This window comes from Dreissena polymorpha, chromosome 15 (genome assembly GCF_020536995.1).
Source record: "Dreissena polymorpha isolate Duluth1 chromosome 15, UMN_Dpol_1.0, whole genome shotgun sequence".
NCBI lineage: Eukaryota > Metazoa > Mollusca > Bivalvia > Myida > Dreissenidae > Dreissena > Dreissena polymorpha.
Window position 1 is genome coordinate 11,411,662 of NC_068369.1, and position 19,116 is coordinate 11,430,777.

The 19,116-nt window shown below is 35.2% G+C and overlaps 1 protein-coding gene across 5 annotated transcripts; it reads right to left on the bottom strand.

The window, feature by feature from the left end:
- Positions 1 to 19,098, bottom strand: LOC127859972 (3-hydroxyisobutyryl-CoA hydrolase, mitochondrial-like). Of its 5 annotated transcripts, none has more exons than XM_052397633.1 (12): positions 18,950 to 19,098; positions 14,740 to 14,807; positions 14,109 to 14,261; positions 12,925 to 13,009; positions 12,152 to 12,232; positions 11,655 to 11,707; positions 9,984 to 10,062; positions 7,202 to 7,347; positions 4,466 to 4,552; positions 2,907 to 3,062; positions 1,638 to 1,776; positions 1 to 579 (listed from the first exon to the last, which is right to left on the bottom strand). In XM_052397633.1, exons 2-12 carry the CDS (start codon positions 14,782 to 14,784, stop codon positions 461 to 463), a joined length of 1,143 nt encoding a protein of 380 aa, XP_052253593.1. In that variant the 5' UTR covers positions 14,785 to 14,807; positions 18,950 to 19,098; the 3' UTR covers positions 1 to 460. The 5 variants fall into 5 exon arrangements, with proteins under 5 accessions (XP_052253593.1, XP_052253592.1, XP_052253594.1 ...); XM_052397632.1 differs by having other exon boundaries at positions 18,876 to 19,022; XM_052397634.1 differs by lacking the exon at positions 18,950 to 19,098 and adding an exon at positions 18,771 to 18,789.
- Positions 19,099 to 19,116: the final 18 nt, after the last annotated feature.

A 19,116-nucleotide genomic window follows, 5' to 3' on the forward strand; every position in this document is an offset into this window, starting at 1 on the left:
TTCATCAATCTGACATATGGCTTTTATCCTTAACTTTTGTAATTAACCCTTTAAAGTGAATGCTTTACTTGCTTAATACTGGCACAATGGTTGATAGCAAGGGAAGAGATATAAGTTTAAACCCTGTATTTTTACATCAGAACTTTATTATAATTACCAAATGCGTAAGTAATGTCTCAATTTTGTTCTTCAATTACAATATTGAAAATCAAGTTTTGGAATAAATGAAACAAGAAATGTATTAAATTATTTTAAATAAAAGGCTTAAAGTAAAATATAATTTACAAAATGTCTCCTTGCCTTGTTCATTTATTTAATTTCTATAAAAATAACAACCAATATCAAGATTTTACAAACATCTCTTATCCAACTTATCACATGGACAATGACTTAATTCATAAAAATTTAAACAAAAAAATCCTATTACAAAATTATTTAAAAAATGTAGTCTGGCTAAGGTTTACAACTTCAATTCTCTGTCTGGCGGTAGTGGTGAGAAGTACCAGTTCACATGTTCTCTGGTGACACCTGCTAACGTGGCTGGATTCCAGACTGGTTTGTTATCTTTGTCTTTCAACACTATAAAATTGTAAATAATAATTTTTGATCCACCATTTGTTTTTTTTAATTTACCAAAATTACAAGTCAGCCTCACACTGGGGAAACAGCACGTGCTTAAAGTGTTATCCCAGATTAGCCTTTAAAGTCTGTACAGGCTAATCAAGGAGGACACTTTCCACTTACAAGGATTTTTTGTTTGATTTTAGTCTCTTCTTGAAGAATATCCTGATAAGGCAGAAAAATGTTGTCCCTGATAGGCGTGTGCGAACTGCATTTGTCCAGAACTTAAGAACTTTGTTACAGCTTATGAGATAAAATAGAGATAGACATAACCCTACCTTTATAATGATGAAATATGAATCTAAGCTCTAAGTTGAAATACTTAAAAATCAGTGTCATTTATTGTAATTAAAAAATATTTATTTTTTTAAACGAAAAACTTGTTTTTGCAGAAAATATTTATTTTTTGCATCTTCCCAATAAGTTTATTCAAAAGTGATAATACAACCATTTTTTGGTCACCTTTTTGAAAATGCTTAATGTTAACTTTTGGAAACTTTATAATTAATCAAATCAGGAGAGACATATTTTGTAAGTTTCACAGCTTATAGTTCAGCATATTTGATTATCAATTTATTTTATTACTTAAAATAGGGGAAAGGTCCGTGAAATACCAATTGCATCTTGGTTAATACTGTTTTTTTCCACTCTGAACATAAATTTATGGATCTATTTACATAGCAATATCTTTCTTTTATTTGTATAGTTTTTAGGCCAACATTATTTGTGGTTTATATAATAACAGTATTTAGTAAAAAAAAAGCGGTGAAATATGATTTGTCACTATGCAACTTATACCCCTGTATCCTCTTTTGACAGTAATGGCAACCTTGCCCATGTCTAAATCAAGGGCACATAACATCACATAAGTGGACCACTTCTCGTTAAAATTATGTCTTGTTATTCAATACTGTATGGTAGTGACATACTTAAAATTTCAATTTATTTATTTGAGAAATACTGAATTAGTTCTCCAAGTAGTGCTCCAAAAACTAACAACACTTTGCCCCACTTACATGCCCTCACTCCCTCATAGAAGTCTTTGTCTTCCATGCAATGCTGACTCAGTCGATACTCCACCTGTAGATCTTCCTGTAAGGTCTTGTGTTGCCCTTCCAATAAAAGTTGCAGGGTAATTTTCATGGACACTGGTGACTGAAGACATAATAATTAATAACTTAAACACTTATATTTGTGGGAACTGTGTGGCACAAGTAGATTATTTGAAGGTTGGGAGTGGGGGTATCAAGGTGTTGGGGGAGGCCTTAAATGAAGAAGGCCTCAAAATACTTTCATAATTGATATATATATTTTACTTGCCAACCCTACAACAGACAGCATGAACCAGGTGAGAAACATTGTTTTCTTCCCTGTCTCCTTTATCCTAGGTCAGTGGAAAATCCCAGCTACCGTAATAAAAACAGGGTAAACTATATTTTTCAACAAAACCCCAGTACTATGGCTGCTTTTTCTCAATTTTCTGAAAAGAAAATTCCCAGTTACTTAGAACTTATACACAGTTTAAACACAATACTTAATACTTCTCTAAAACAGTCTGTACACCCGGCATGAGGAACCAGTTTTGATTAAGCCCAATACTTTTCAAAATGTCCATCAAGACGACTTTTTAAACATAATCTCATTGATTCAACAGAATAAAATTTTTATTTGAGCGAATAAATACAGCTAAGATTTTTTTATCAAGCATTTCTTTATGTATAAGTTGTAAACAATTCCAGAGGTTGCAACAGTTTGACATCAACTGCCCATGCTATCAATTATAACATCTTTTCACTGAAGTCAAGTTCATTTAGTAGTGCTTAAGAACATTCTTCACTCTCCTTTGCAAGGATTTCAAAGATCTACTCCAGCAAATACCTCTATTTTAATATAAGACTATAATAAGATAACCATAACCTTGACTCTGCTTGACTTGACCATACCTTCTGTGCACGGTCTCAAAGAGAGAAAAACATTTAAGTTAAATTCAATAAAAATCATTGAAAGAGCATATGGGATATGAAAGACAAAATTTAAACCTAAAGTCGGGGTTACTGACACATGGCGTTTGCACATTGGCTCAATATCCAAACTATATGAGGTCATTTTACTGGAAATCATTCAAAGGTTTAGGAGATGTGGACTAGCATGCAATATACAGATCAAGGACATATGACGGACATAGGGCAGATGAAGGACATAGGATGAAAGGTTTTCCTGTTCCCCACCCACCCTTTCCAAAAAGGATTTGAAAATGAAGAATGAACACATGGGGCCATTGGTACCTTTTTCTTGAGTTCTTCCAGCTGTTTGAGGGACCATTCAGACCCCTCTTTCCTGAGGTTCTCAAAGATCTGCTCCACTGTGTCTCCATCAAAGAGTCTATTGATCTCCCCCATGTGGTCGCGTAGGGAGAAGTCAGTGTCTGGTATGTCTGTACTCTGTAATTGATACAGTGCAAACTAGATTGGTGACAAAAAAGTTTCAGGGTAAATGAACAGAGAAATTAAAGTTGGTTGGACGCATGAGATTAATTTCTACTGATACCCTCTTCCCCCCACACAATATTTTCTACAATACAAAATACTGAACAACAAGGCCAAACACATCAGGTGCTCATCTAAGACCAAAATAAAATCATCTGTACTGAGTAAGTAGTGTTGACGAAGGTTCCCAATAAAACTGCCCCAACACTTAGCAGCCATTTAAACAAAAAAATACAATGATTGTTTTGTAAGTCAAGATAAAACAACATACTTTGTTAATATTCTTAGCAATTTTCATGGTAAGCGGGTTACAGGTGAGTCGTTTTGATGTTTCACATATGATCTTCTTGGAGACCTTTTCTCCCAAAAAGCTTAATGATATTCGACCACACACACATTATATGTGGTGAATGTGAATCTTAATATAGATTATTCTTTAGAATCCGTATTGATATCCTATTTCTAGTGCTGACCTAGAAAGACAATGTGCGTAGCATTCTGCATTTTCATCGAAATTCTTACTCTTAACAGGGAGATTTTTTATCCATTTAGTCATATTTCAATATTTAACATTGCCAGCTACATCGCAATCTTCTCCTTTGTTGCAAATCGTTTTGGAACGACCACAATTCACAAAAATCACCCAAATCTAATAGAAATACATAAGTGGTATTGGGATACATAAGTTGTATTCGTAGTCAGTATATCTCTCGAACATTTTAATCATTTTAAGAGGTTGGGGGGGGTTGAGTTATATCGCTGTGCAGCACGAAATGATGGCTATTAGGTCTACTCATATAATCTGAGACTATCAGTGGTGGTGACATCATCATTATTACTGCTCGAATTATGTTTTGATAGTTTGTTGTCATTCTTTTTTTTCTTGCTTTAATCCATTAACTAAATTTGAGCATTTTGTTTCAGGGATCATTACTTTGATACAGAAGCACTGCTCCAGGGCAAACAGTCCAAAGGCATTAATATTTTCTGAATTTGTCAACACTTAATGCTCATGCATTTAACCCTGTGTTTCCAGATTGAAGATAAAATGAGCCGAGTTCTTAGCAAACGGGGCTTAATGCATGTGCATAGTGTCATCCCAGATTAGCCTGTGCATTCCACACAGGCTAATCAGGGACAACACTTTCTGCCTTCACTGGGTTTTTGTGTAGATGAGACTTCCTTCAAAAGAAAAATACCATAAAAGCAGAAAGTGTCGTCCCTGATTAGCCTGTGTGGACTGCACAGGCTAATCTGGGATGACACTTTACGCACATGCATTAAGCCCCGTTTTCTCAGAACACGTCTAAAATATATTAACAGTTTACTAATCAATGAGATGGTTTACAATAGCAAACCTCAGTCTGAAATCTGTCCAGTGTGCGAGCAACATCACGAGACTTTGGATCTGGCAGCTTCAATAAGGCCTCCTCCAGAGCCTGCATCTGTAATTGTGAGCCTTAACCCTATACCACTCATATACGCACATTGACAGGTTTTTAGTCGCTGAATCAAATTAAATTTAAGGCCATTCTTACTAGATTCAAGTTTAAAAGGCTTCATTTCCAACCCTAAGATACTAATAAGCAACAAACACCATAAACAGCATAAAACCTAAACTATTACTTGCAGGCTGTTCTGGATTAATGCTGGTTGCAAACAGCCCTTTTCACTTTGCTTCTGAGAGGGAAAGAGTTTAAATGGCCTTCAATGCAAGGCTTTTGATTTTTTCCACTTAAGCTGGCTCCTTTCCCAAAGAAAACATCTTCATTATACAACGTTTCCCAAATTTACCTTGGAAATTATCTTCCATATTCTCAATTTTCTGCATATATAATGCCCTGAAAAGGAAGTTTCTGCCATTTTCCCAAATCAAGAAAACAACAGCCAGGAACATGTATTTTATTATGGAGGACAAGTTACGCTTAAGAGAAAATTTTAACTTTTAAGTTTGATACAACACTGTAAATAAGAAGTATAACAGCAATAATGTATTGCTATCGGAATGGATCTAGTTCCAGTCAAATAGAATATTTGCAATGCAAAACTTGCAAAACAGTATTTTCAAGTTCATTATGTTACAAATGTATTCATGTGCGATTCACTTTTTTGAATCCAATTACCTTATTTACAAGTTTGATGACAGCATTATGTTATTTTACGCTGATTAAAGTCACACAACTTATTTGGCAAAGTAAATTTAAGTATAAATAAGAAACATATTTTATCTATGCCAATTTGAATATACCTGGTGGTTACAAGGTAGAAATCAGTCTTTTTTGCGCTTTAAAAATAATCGCGTTTGTCGAAATGGACATATGCGTCTAGATATCCTACTTTCAGATTTAAAAGCGGTACCGTTTGAAAAACATGAGCACTGCCTTGCGGGTGCAGACCGCTCATCTCTTTTTCTTTTTAAAGGTGTAGGGACCTATCTCATGACCTATAGCATGAAAGTATTCAAAGTTTAAAAGCAATAGCCTTGATACTTTAGAAGTAAAGTGGATCTAAACACAAAATGAAACCATATATTCAAAGTTACTAAGTCAAAAAAGGGCCATAATTCCGTAAAAATGACAACCAGAGTTATGCAACGTGTCCTTTACTGTCCCCTTATGATAGTTTGCGAGTGTTCCAAGTATGAAAGCAATATCTATGATACTTTAGTGGTAATGTGGACCAAAACACAAAACTTAACCAAATTTTCAAGTATAAAGGGCCAATAATTCCATCAAAATGCCAGTCAGAGTTACATAACTTTGCCTGCACAGTCCCCTTACGATAGTTAGTAAGTGTTGCAAGTATGAAAGCAAAAGCTTTGATACTTAAGGAATAAAATGGACCTAAACACAAAACTTTCAATTTTCTAAGAATAAAAAGGGCACATAATTCTGTCAAAATGCAAGCCAGAATTATCTAACTTTGCCTGCAGAGTCCCCTCATGATATTAAGTAAGTGTACCAAGTTTGAATGCATTGATACTTTATGAGAAAAGTGTACCTTAACGCAAAACTTAACCGGACGTCGACACCGACGCCAAGGTGATGACAATAGCTCATAATTTTTTCAAAAAATAGATGAGCTTATAATAAATTACTTGCTAACTAGGCTATAGAATTTATTTTATCTATGCCAATTAGAATATATCTGGTGGTTACACGGTAGAAATCCGTCTTATTTGCGTTTTAAAACTTAAAAATAGTCGCATTTGTTTGAATGGACGAATACGTATAGAAATCCTACTTTCGGTTTTAAAAGCGGTACCGTTTGAAAAATATTACATTACTTGCTTACTAGGCTATAGATTTAATGACAATTTTGCACACTTTCAAATTGCATCTACACTTCAACACCGTTATTTCGAAGTCGTCGGGACCGTTAAAAAAACTTCGGATTAACGATAATTCGAAATAAACATTGACAGAAGACTTCTTTTGATTCTGTAAAATTAAAACATTGTGGAAATCTCATGGTTCGGTTACACGCTTACTTAAAAGCGTAAACTAGTTAGATAGCAATAGATTTCCACTTGTAACAAACGGAGAAATAAAACGATTCTTTTTCTTGTTTTATTTTTGTCGAATTACTGAACATATAAAATATAATGATTAGCACAAATTATCAGACATACATACATATGAATACATTTTCAGAAATAAATTACCTTTTTTTTAAAACTAATACTCAATGTCTCTCAGAACACCGGCATTCGCGCAGACGACAAAGGTGTAATTATCGGCTTTTGACGCGCCACGACAAAGGTGTGAAATTACGCTCAGTATTTTGCAGTTTTGACTTCGAATTAAAGATTGATAATTAGATGCAATTTGTAGTGTTGGGACCGACTGAATCACTTCGAATTAACGATTTCTTCGGTTTAACTAAGTTGGGATTAACAATGAAATTTTGTATTAAACAAAGAAGAACCAAAATCGGGACACGTAAAATACTTCGAAATAACGGTGACTTTGGATTATCGGTGTTCGAAAAAACGGTGATGAAGTGTATATCTATTGATTAACATGTTTTCCATTTCATGGTCAGAGGGAAAGTGTGTGACTTTAAATGAAAGAGACATTTTATATCAACCATACCTTGCTGCTCTGTATAAAGTGTGTGGCCACCCCTGCCTTCTGTACATCCCTGCCCTTCAACCGGTATCCCGTTAGGGCCAGAAAAACACCCAGTTTACCCCCTAGACGTGGCAGAAAATACCCGCCACCTACATCCGGAAACAGGCCTAGAAACAAGCTAATATTTTCTTATAAACCAATAAATAGTATTCCTAAAAAATGGAGTACTTCAGCTATAAAGTAAGAGCTTCTGGATAAAAATGGAATATTGCACAGAGAAAATCTGTGTCCGTTTTTAATGACTTGGAAAGCAGACTAGGTTTATGAGTCAGAAATATCTGTAATTAAGAAAAGAAACTTAAAGACAAGCACAATACCCATTTTGAAATGTTGTGTACATCATAGGATGTATTCATGTGCATCTTTTAAAAATTTCAAAAATGTGTTTTTTATTTCTTTTGTGTACATGTACAGCTTTCAAACAGGGTTAATAACAATATCATTATACAATCATCTTGTGCAATACAAACCACCTGAACACAGAAACCATGTAATATTCCCTATTTATTCCATCATCAGCACTGTATTGACTGCAAAGAACATCCGATGTAAAAAGTGCTTGATAGAAACCGCATTTTATATAAACAGGGATTTCATTAAGTTTTAGACTAGCCTAGGCAGATGATTTCAATATGAAGGAGGGACATTTAGGTTTATTTTTACTAATACTTCAATAAGAAGCTGGGTGTTAATAAATAATTCTTTACAGTATAAACAACATATATATACTAAGTTTCATGTTTATAGGCAGGAAACTGAGAAACAAAAAGTACATGTGTACAGTGTTTAAGACCAGAGACACATAAACATACCAACAATATAACTCCAGTATACCCCCAGAAAATTCATTTGTTAGGTTATAAACACAAGATAAGTGTCCATAGGGCACACAGGGCTAGCGCTGGCCCAAAATATCTTTGAGCCACCCAGATCTAGTGGGGTCCGGGGGCATTCCCCCCCCCCCCCCCCCCCACATGTCACATATCATAATATACATCACATCACAATTTTCATAGTAATAGATATTTTCATACAGCACATTTGTAACAACATGATGAATGGCATGTAAAATACAAGCATACATTTCATTCACAAAATACATTGCAAACAAATCACTGTTTTTTACCAGCCAACAGTTGGTAGATCACTTTAAAGTCAACATATTTGCAGTCTTTTCCTTCAATTGAGATTTTCATGAGATGTTCTAAATTTTTTACAGTCAAACAATTTCTTAGATCAGTTTTGTTTACATTCTGCCTACTGAACCCTCGTTCACAATCAACTGTAGACACTGGGGATACTAACAACCTTTTGGCAGCTTCTGCTGATGCTGGATAGGAATGGCTCTTGGAATACTCTAGTTTTTTGTGTTTTAATTTTTTATTTTTTTGTTCAGACTCATTTTCGTTCAAAGGACGCTTTAAGGTTGAAGAAGTCATGTTAGCGACTGTACGGACAAAGTGGTTACTTCCATTTATATAGTTGACTACATGAATTACTCTTCCTATGCGTTACAAATTCGTAACTTTAATTAAACTTTAATTGCAATTAAACCGCGCGTGTTTTTCACGTTTTCATTTGTTTTAAATACGCCGCTGTTAGTAAGCATAGTGTGGGAGTAAAATGATCAAATTAATTAATTATCACCTTTTCATTTCAATCAAAAATCGACAGAAAGTTGTAACATCAACGACATAGAACTAATTATTTCATTATCACTCTTTAATTTTGATCTATAGTCAGCTTGGAAATAATTAATTTATTGTCACGCTTATTTTCATTTTTAATCTTATAATAGGACATTTGCGACCGGTCGCTATTTTGTTGCAGACGACAATATTAAATGTGTATTCAAAGCTCCACCCATTTTTACGTTTCATTCAACAACGTCATTTCATGTGTAAGCGAGCTCAGTTTTGATTGGCCAGCTACCATGTGCACTTCAATAACAATAAGGTCAAGCGATGTCTCGATACAGGTGCAGACCGGTTTTTGTTCACTGTTCAAATTGCGAATACTTTCATTGAAACAAAGAGAAAAATATAGAAAACCAGTTTCGGGTTAAAATGGCGGCTGTTTTCAATGAAATTTTACGAGATTTTAGCATTTTCGCAAATCGGATTTTTCTTGAGCCAAATTCTCAATATTTTCGCAAATGGCTCAAGTGGCGAACGACAGCACGAGCCCTGGCACAGATGCACCATCATTCCACTTTTGTCTCAAAACTCGACATATGTTAAAAAAACTCAACCTTGATCTGAAAACCATGAAGGTAGACCCAGACACCAAATATCAGGTTTATATAGGAGTTTCACAAAAAATCCAGAAATCATTTATTTTTAAGAAAATTCCTAGTTGAAAGGCACGTTACTTCATAGAGAATCAATTGACCAGAGCTACACTCAATCTTGAACAAAAGTTTGGCAACAAACAAGGCAAACTGTTCATTATGGAGAAAATTTCTAAGTACAAGGCCCATAACTTTGCCAAAAATCAATGGACCGAAACAACAATGGAACTTAATCTTTAACTCATGCAGGTAAACTCACATACCAAAACTCAGTTAATATCTGAAAGTGTTAAGGAAAAAACGCTCAGGAAACAGAATGCTGGACAGACAGATGGATGGACGGAGAGTGCAACTGCTATATGCCACCCTACCAAGGGCACAAACATGTCCTTCACCGGGTGGATTACAACAATAAATAGTATATCCAAAATTTATTTCTATATTGTGTATTACCTATTCCGGTTTCAGGCATGGCAAACACTGTTCTCTCTGTTGCCACGCGGTATTGTCCATGGACTGACAGGCCAACACCCTGTTCAACAGTCACATAACAGAACAACCTTACTAAAGAAGGTCTTCAATTACAGGAGATACAATAACAGCTGTTCCCTTAGAAAGAAGTTCATTAAAGATGCTGAATATGTAAAATAATAGCCCTGTTAACGTGACATACTTACTGTATGTATTAAGACGATGTACTTATGTATAAGGCTTAATCAAATGTCTGTTCTGTTCTGTAAGCAAATAAATACATACTTTTAACAAGACGGCCTGAAAGGCCAAAAGTCACTCAACTAAGAAACAAAGGAACTGACATGTTCAGTGCAGCCCAAGATATCATTAGAACAAATGTTCTGACCAAGTTTCATGAAGCGTGAACTATAAATGTAACTCTTAGAGTGCTAACAAGGTTTTACTAAAGCCATATAAGGATAAATTCCCTGCCCCCTGGCAGTCATGTTTTCAACAGATCGGAACCATTTTCAAACTCATCCAAGATATCATTAAAACAAATGTTCTGACCAAGTTTCATGAAGATTGGACAATTAATGTGACTTTTGGAGAGTTTAAGTTTTTACTATAGCCATATAAGGAAAAATGCCCCACCCCTTGGTTGCCATGTTTTTCAAACAACCGGAACCGCTTTCAAAATCACCCAAGATATCATTGGGAAAAATCTTCTGACCAAGTTTCATGACGATCTGACAATAAATGTGGCCTCTAGAGTGTTTACCAGGTTTTACTATAGCAATATAAGGAAAAATGCCCCGCCCCCTGGCGGCCATGTTTTTCAAACGAAATCATTTTTTAAATCGTCCAAGATATCATCTGCACAAATCTTCTAACAAAATTTCATGAAGGTCGGACAATAAATGTGGCCTCTTGAGTATTAACAAGGCTAATGTTGACGCCGCATCACGGACGAAAGGCAATCACAAAAGCTCACCATGAGCACGTTGTGTTCAGCTCAGGTGAGCTAAAATGATGTACGTAAAAATGACTATCATAAAAGATTTTCAGTCAAATTAAAACTTTAGAGTGTTTTATTGCCTATCAATCTGGTCTGTCAAAACATTACAGTGTTAACATTTTGCTAAATATCCTATTGCTTTTTATTAATCCTTACGTCTCCTGTGTCCAAGTGGCAGCAAACAGTTTACATGTATGTCACATCATCTTAATTTCATAAACATGACCTTGGTTATTTATTTGGCACTTCTATCCCTTTTAATGCTTTATAATTGCCAATGGATTATCAGCATTTTATATATATTTTATTTTCACTCAAATTCATGAAAATGAAACAGTGCAAAAAATATTTGTTTAGCAAGAGGTATAAATACATTTTTGTAAAGATACAGATTCAGCATTTTTATAGAAGTAAGTAAGTCTTCTTTTTTTACTCTTTGAACATTTATAATACTGATAAAATTTACAGTGTGAATAATATATATGTATACACAGACTGAAGGATACTTCACAACAATTCAATCTACTCACACAGTAGTTGTAAATGACAAAGGACACATTTTATTGTAAGTGACAAACTCAATCATATCTAGTTACTTAAATTAGATCTGATTCATTTTACTAACATGTTAAATGGAACAAAAATTAACTTACACCACCCATTGTAATTCCATCAATAAATGCTACAAACGGGATCTTGTATGTACCTAAAATATACATGCATAGAAACGTGATATAAAACAAAGTCAACTTTTGTTGTTTTCTTTTTCACTACCTACATTAATTGCTTAAATGTAACGCTTGATTTAGCTGGGCAATGTTAACCTTGCACTGACCTTTAATTATGAAAACATACATTTCAATGAATACATCAGTTTATGTAATGGAATCAAATGCCATAGATACAGTATGGTTATAGTTTTGACTTAACTCATGCATCAAGTGACATATAAAAATAGCATTGATTCTTACAAATGTCAGGAAAAATATTATCACGGGACGACCGGACAAACCTCCAACAAGCAGGACTGCCCTGCTTAAAGTAGGATGTATGTCAATGTATGATTGTCAGGTAAATCTTGCACAGTTTTGGAGTGGTGTACACAATGCTCTCATATCCACTTAGTCTTAACTGCAAATTTGTATGTTACCTATTTTATTGTTGAGAATATACTCTTCTCTGAAGAAATCTTTGGCCAAGTCACCACCAAGTTTTCCAGCTTCTGTGACAGCTAGAAATATAGGAAACACACCAAGAAGCACAAATATATGAGCCACTTTTGGGAAAACTGGGATAAATGCATGTGCGTTAAGTGTTGTCCCACATAAGTGAAGTCCGAACAGGCTAATCAGGGGCAACACTTTCCGCTTTGAGGGATTATTCTTTCAAAGGAAGTATTTTCTGAACATGAATCCGGTCTAGGAGGAAAGTGTTGTCCTTGGTAAGCAAGTGGGGACTACATAGACTAATCTTGGACAACATTCAACCATTGAATGAAAAGCAAGGAGACTCTAAAGTGGTAAAGAGCTTAACATTAATAATGTACACTACACAACACAAGAAGGCCTACGCTGGGCAAAATTAAAGACCACAATAGCTCACCTTGAGCAGTTCATGCTAAGATGGGCTAGTGATCATTCTTACTAAATTTATCAAGATGCAGTAAAAAATTTGGCCTTTAGAATGTAAGCACATTTTTTTTTAGACCTTTGCCCTGATGATTTTTTTTTGCCTGATTCATGAATACAAACTTGCCTACACATTCCCAAGATAAAGATTCTGGCAAAGTTACTTCAAGATTGGATTAACAATGTGGCCTCTAGAGAAGTAATGAGCTTAAAATTGACGAAAAATAAAACATGTTGCAACAAAGTGGACGTTGGACATAGGTAAACCACAAAAAGGTACAAGGGAAAAAATTACCAATGATATCCCCCCCAGCACAAAATGCTTTGCCTCCTGTCCCCTTAATGATGACAAGGTTCATTGCTGGGTCCTTCTCCCATTCCTGAAACAAATCAATACATGTGTTCACTTAGTCAGGATTACATAAACAACTGAATATGTAAACTGCAACATAAAATTAATACAAGTGGACCAAAGGCTCTAACCTGAGACTGAAAATGAAGTTAACTGTTCTGAGCTTGTAACATTTGACTATATGTAAGTTAAACTGCCACTTCATCTGCAGATTTTTCAATGGGCTGGATCAATTAAAGACTTTGTCTAGAATATCAATAAAACAAATTATATGAGCAGTTTCAATATGGTTGAGAATACAAAATTGTTGTCTATTGCTCCAAACTGTTTTTCTTTACTTTGAGCTAGTGACCTGAGCCTGTATTCACCAAATAATTCTTTTGTTTAAGTCTAAAAACAAGAATATTCCTTTTTTTTAAAGAATTGCTTTAATTTGAGTCAAACTTGGGATTAACTGCCTCTATGTACATCATACTTCATTTAGAACATTATGTACCGGTAATGGACATTATCGCCAGTGGTAGCCTGCATATAATCAAGTACTGGATATATTTTTCTAGGTTTAAGTCTATTCTTTATTCTTAAGTCTAACAATGGTTTGGTGATTACAGCCCCTTGTGTTTTGCCCGACACAACCAAGGTTTGAACTTGGCCAAGATATCATTGGGACAAATGTTTTGACCGAACGTTCAATGGAGAACTGCAAGCATAACTTGCTAGCGCCACGGACCCCCCTTGGGCACAGTTGCCAAGCACCCATCCAGCCATTTAAAAATATGAGATGTGTTTGTCAGAAACACAATGCCCCCTATTATGCCGCTTTGAAATAAAATTTCAATATATCATTTGGAAGGTTTAGAAATTATCTCCCTTTTAAAGCTTATTACTTCCCTTGGATTGTATTTTTTTGAATTTTGACCTTGAAGGATGACCTTGACCATTCACCACTCAAAATGTGCAGCTTCATGAGATACACATGCATGCAAAATATCAAGCTGCTATCTTCAATATTGCTAAAGTTATGGCCAATGTTAAAGTTTTCGGACAGACAGACTGACGGCCAGTTCATACTGCTATATGCCACCCTACCTGGGGCATAAAAAGAAGAAGATAATATCAACTCCTACCGTCATCTGGGGCATAATTTTTCTGATCATGCTCAGATTCAAGGCATTCAGAGACTTGGGTCTGTTGAGAGTTATCACCCCACAGTCCTGAATCCTCTGTAGAATGACCTCGTCAACCATCTGTGACGTCGTACTGTAAGGTACAGCCACCCTCTGAACCGAAAATGTATTTGATTTCAATAAGTTTTAAAGTAGCTGGGCTTTTTTTCTTGATTTGGGGAAAGGGCCTATTCTTCCATTCTGGGGGGAAAATTATCAACAAAACTGAGAAAAAGGTAAACTTGAAATTTAGGGAAAATTGCATAATTTTAGAGAAATTCTCTTTGTGGAAGTGGCCTTTTTTTGGGGGGAAAATGACCTTTAAAAGGCCCTTGCATTTATTGCATGTTTATAGAAAAATAATCATGACTTTAAATCCATTACTAAAAGAGAACAATATATCAAACAGTATTGATCATATTCAACAAAAGTAGGCTGACTGTCATCAAACTTAGCAGGTGGACAAAGAGAATGCAAATTTTCTGATACACAAATATACAGGAGCCTCTTAACAAAACTGAGATTCTGAGCAAGGAAGCTTCAAAATTCACTTGATGATGAGACAAGCTTGGAGGCATTAACAAAAACCTACCAGGTGGTTGAACATTACACACAATCTTCTGACTGGACGGTGCATGGTGTTGCTGTTATCACATTTATCTGGAAAATAAACAAACATAAATATTCTCATGTAGTTCTATTTGGCAAGTGTATTACAGACTACAGACAAAATATGATTCTAATATTTTTTATCTTGGAACAGTTTTATTGAAGTGCACATTAAATGCTGAAAATTAGAGCTTAAATCATCTTGGGTTCCATACCTCTGTGCAGATGTAAATAAAACAAGCAAATTTGTTGAATTGATATCCCCCGCCATTATACTTCTGGAAACAAGTTTTCTGGACGCATGGACAACGCCAACGTGCATCATCCTTTTATCCATATAATATGCATACTCATACCAAGTTTCAATGAAATCCGTCAAAGCACTTTCAAGATATGGCTACGGACACACACAAAAGCATTTTTTTAAGATACAAAGGTCCATAACTCCGTTATTATCCGATGGTGTACAATGCCATTTGGCATGCATTATCCTCTTATCCATATATATACTCATACTAAGTTTCAAAGAAATCAGCCAAAGTACTTCCAAGATATGGCTCTGGACACAAAAGTGCCGGACGGACGGATAGATGGACAACGCCAAAACAATATCCCTCCGCCTATGGTGGGGGATAATAAGTGTCATTTTTGTATATAAACAGCAATAGAGGTTCAGAAACACAACAGAGTATTTACATGCAAACAGATGTATTAATGTTTTTAAAATGTGCCCATTTATTAGAAATTTTCTCATTCAAACAACCTGGACCTATTAAAGGGATCTTTCCAAGGTTTGGTAAATTGACAAAATTGAAAACATTTGTTTCAGATTCGCAAATTTTCGATTTAGTTATGACATTTGTGAGGAAACAGTAATACTGAACATTTGCCATGGTCTTATATAGCCATTATATGCATCTTTTGATGATTTAAAAACCTAAAAATTATAAAGCGTTGCAACACGAAACGATTGAAAAATTTGGAGAGTTCTTTTGTTGTCGTTTAAATTTGTGAAACTACGAAGATTTCTTATATAACGTATAAAATACGCGCCTTATGAATGCTTGGCAGGATAGCTCAGTAGGCTAATGCGTTTTTACTTCAGGTTTCCGGGGGTCACTGGTTCGATCCCTGCTGCGGGCTACTTTTTTTTCCTTTTTTAAATTTAATATTTGATTTTTTTACTGGAGCTTTTAAAATTTAACGTTTACATTTATCAATATAAAGCATTTAATGACAATCTTCAAAACATGCCAAAATCTGTGAAAAGGCCCCATTAATAGAGCACTGTAAAAAGCACAGATGGTCTTATTTGGCATGTAATTGTGCATTTGCAAAATTATTTTACATGTATTTCCTTAGAAGCAATTTGCATCTGTTTATTTCAGTAAAAATATGTCTATTTTTATTAAAAGTAAGTTTCACATTTTTTAAATACCAACAGAAGCATACTTTAAAATGGAAAGATTTGAAATTGTTTTAAACATAACACAAGTGGTGACACAAAATATACTTATTTGGAAACATTCGGATAGTACTTGTATAGACCTACTATGTTGAAAATATTTGCACACAAACTTTGAAATAATAAAATACCCACTAAATATTTGTAGTTAAATACCTGTTTTATCCATATGCAGGGTTTCACATATATGCAAAAATAAAACGTATACAATAATGAATGCAAAAGCTATATCAATAGCATTGACTAATGAAGGATCACATGTAAACAAACTCTACTATCAGCAATCCATGTTATCATGACAAATGATACAGGTATGGAATCCTGTTTGTGTCATATTGAACTTTGCCTGTTGACCTTTAAAGTAGTAAACTGTTTGGTTAAGAAAGGTTAAAAAAAATGCATACATGTTTACAAGGTATTCAACATGTTTGGTTATGAAAGGTTATACAAATTGATAAATAATGTTAAGATGAATAAAGACACAACGCTATTACATGCATGTGTATATCATCCATTTATATAAATATCATCCATTCAAACATTACTTCAAATTGGCATCCCTACTCTTTTGTCATTGGAACAGTGATAATTGGTACTTTGCCCAACTATTTTTCAATGAAATTCTTTTGCTTGTAATAGATTTGAAGCATAACAGCAAGAAATCATGATACACTTCTATAATTGTATCCTGCCAGGTTATGGGTTTCGAGTAAGTTGCAATAATTCCACTCTCAGCTTTATAACCAAAAGGGTTGCTGAGAGTTGCAATGCGCTATCTATTGTTCTAAGATGCAAACTTTGATCACCACTGCAAGGGCTAAGGAACACTGATACTACAAAAACTGATCAACGTTTACCTGTCTAAAGCACAAACTCATGCAAATAGTACCATTAAAACAAAAATAATTGCTCTTTTGTTTTACTTTTTTATTCTTTGTACACTCTATCCACCATATTGGAAGGCTGTCGTATCAACTTAAAGTTTCGCTATCGGTAGGTTGAAGAAAACCAATTGTTTGCACATTGTGATATTTGATGTTACGAGTAAGTTGATAACGATGTCGAATATTTACACTGTTCCAAATTTTAAAATAAAAATGTTAACAACAAGGGATGTGTTTGTCAAAAACACAATGCCCCCTTTCTATGCCTCTTTGATACATGTTTTTTACCTTGACCTTTCGCCACTCAAAATGTGCAACTCCATGAGATACACATGCATGCCAAATATCAAGTTGCTATGTGAAGGGACAAAGAAGTTATGAGCAGTTTTCGAAACTTAACGTGAAACCTAAACGCAAAGTGTGACAGAAGGACAAGGTCAAGGTCACAGGGGTCAAAATTGTTGTGCGTATGGAAAGGTCATGTCCATATACACATGCGTACCAAATATGAAGGTGATATCTCAAGGGACATAGAAGTTTTTCGAAACCTAAACGCAGATTTCAAAACCTAAACGCAGACCCTAAGTTCATGGTCAAGGTCACAGGGGTCAAAATTTGTGTGCCTTTGGAAAGGCATTGTCCATATACACATGCATACCAAATATAAAGGTTATATCTCAAGGGACAAAGAAGTTATGAGCATTTTTCAAAACCAAAACGCAGATTTCGAAACCTAAATGCAAACCCTAAGTTCAAGGTCAAGGTCACAGGGGTCAAAAGTGTGTGCGTATGGAAAGGTCTTGTCCATATACACATGCATACCAAATATGAAGGTAATATCTCAAGGGACATAGAAGTTATGAGCATTTTTCTAAACCTCATCGCAGATTTCACAACCTAAACGCGGACCCTAAGTTCAAGGTGTAGGTAACAGGGTCCAAAATTTCTGTGCATATGGAGAGGCCTTGTCCATACACAAATGCGCGCCAAATATAAAGGTTACATCGGAAGCAACATGGAAGTTATGAGAATTTTTAGAAACCTAAACGCAAAGTGTGATGGAATGACAGACGGACAGACAGACGGACGGCTTGATCACTATATGCCCTCCTTCGGAGGAATAAAAATTATAGTGTGTTGAGACATCGCCGTGATTTTTTTAAGGTTTAATGAGAAGAATCACTTCCGAAGGTTTTCATTCAGGTAAATGTGTTTTTATACCCAGGCTCCGAATTGGAGTGGGGGGGATTATGTGGTTATCTCTGCCATCTGTCCGTCCGTCCTGGCCACTATCTCCTCCTACACTATTAGCACTAGAACCTTGAAACTTAAACACATGGTAGCTATGAGCATATGTGCGACAATGCACTATTTGGAATTTTGATCTGACCCCTAGGTCAAAAGTAGTGGCGTGGGGATACGCGTCGGCCGCCGCCCCGTCATTTCTAGTTGAAGTTTATTCTTTTCTCTCCTTAATTGGTAATGAACAATGTCTGTTTAATAATGTCTGTTTACCTGTCAATAATACCCGCAAGGGGAGTTAGACAGTATAGATAGATGTTTAGTGATGCACACAGAATTGCGTCTCAAAACTGTTGTTGTGTTACTAAAGGCCAATTAAGGGTGCATATGGGAGTCGTTTATATGGATACACAGGATTATTACCTGGTAAAGTTCAATTGAAAACGTTTGCGTTGCGTTGTTTGTCTAATAATATTCATATTGTTGACATGAAACATAGTGGTGACAAGGTTTGCATACAACGCTAACCTTAAAGGTCGACAGACGACTTTCAGTATGGCCCAACTGGATTCCGTACAAAGTACAGTGAAAAATGAGAATACCCAAATTTCATGTCAAGATCTAGAATGCATAGCTAAAAATAGTCCACACAGAAACTAGTTTATTATAATGGTGTAGTTCTATCAGTTGAACACCCGGCGAACTTGATATCTTTTGAGTTGAAGAACTTTCCGAAGGGCAGTTTTTCCCGGAAGTATCAATACTCTTT

Excerpts from the sequence above, each read along its gene's own strand:
- LOC127859972 (XM_052397631.1), bottom strand. Across the intron at positions 4,553-7,201 it reads ACTTTATACAGAGCAGCAAG|ATGCAGGCTCTGGAGGAGGC; the intron begins GTATGGTTGATA and ends TCACAATTACAG. Across the intron at positions 3,063-4,465 it reads TGGACAGATTTCAGACTGAG|AGTACAGACATACCAGACAC; the intron begins GTTTGCTATTGT and ends TATCAATTACAG.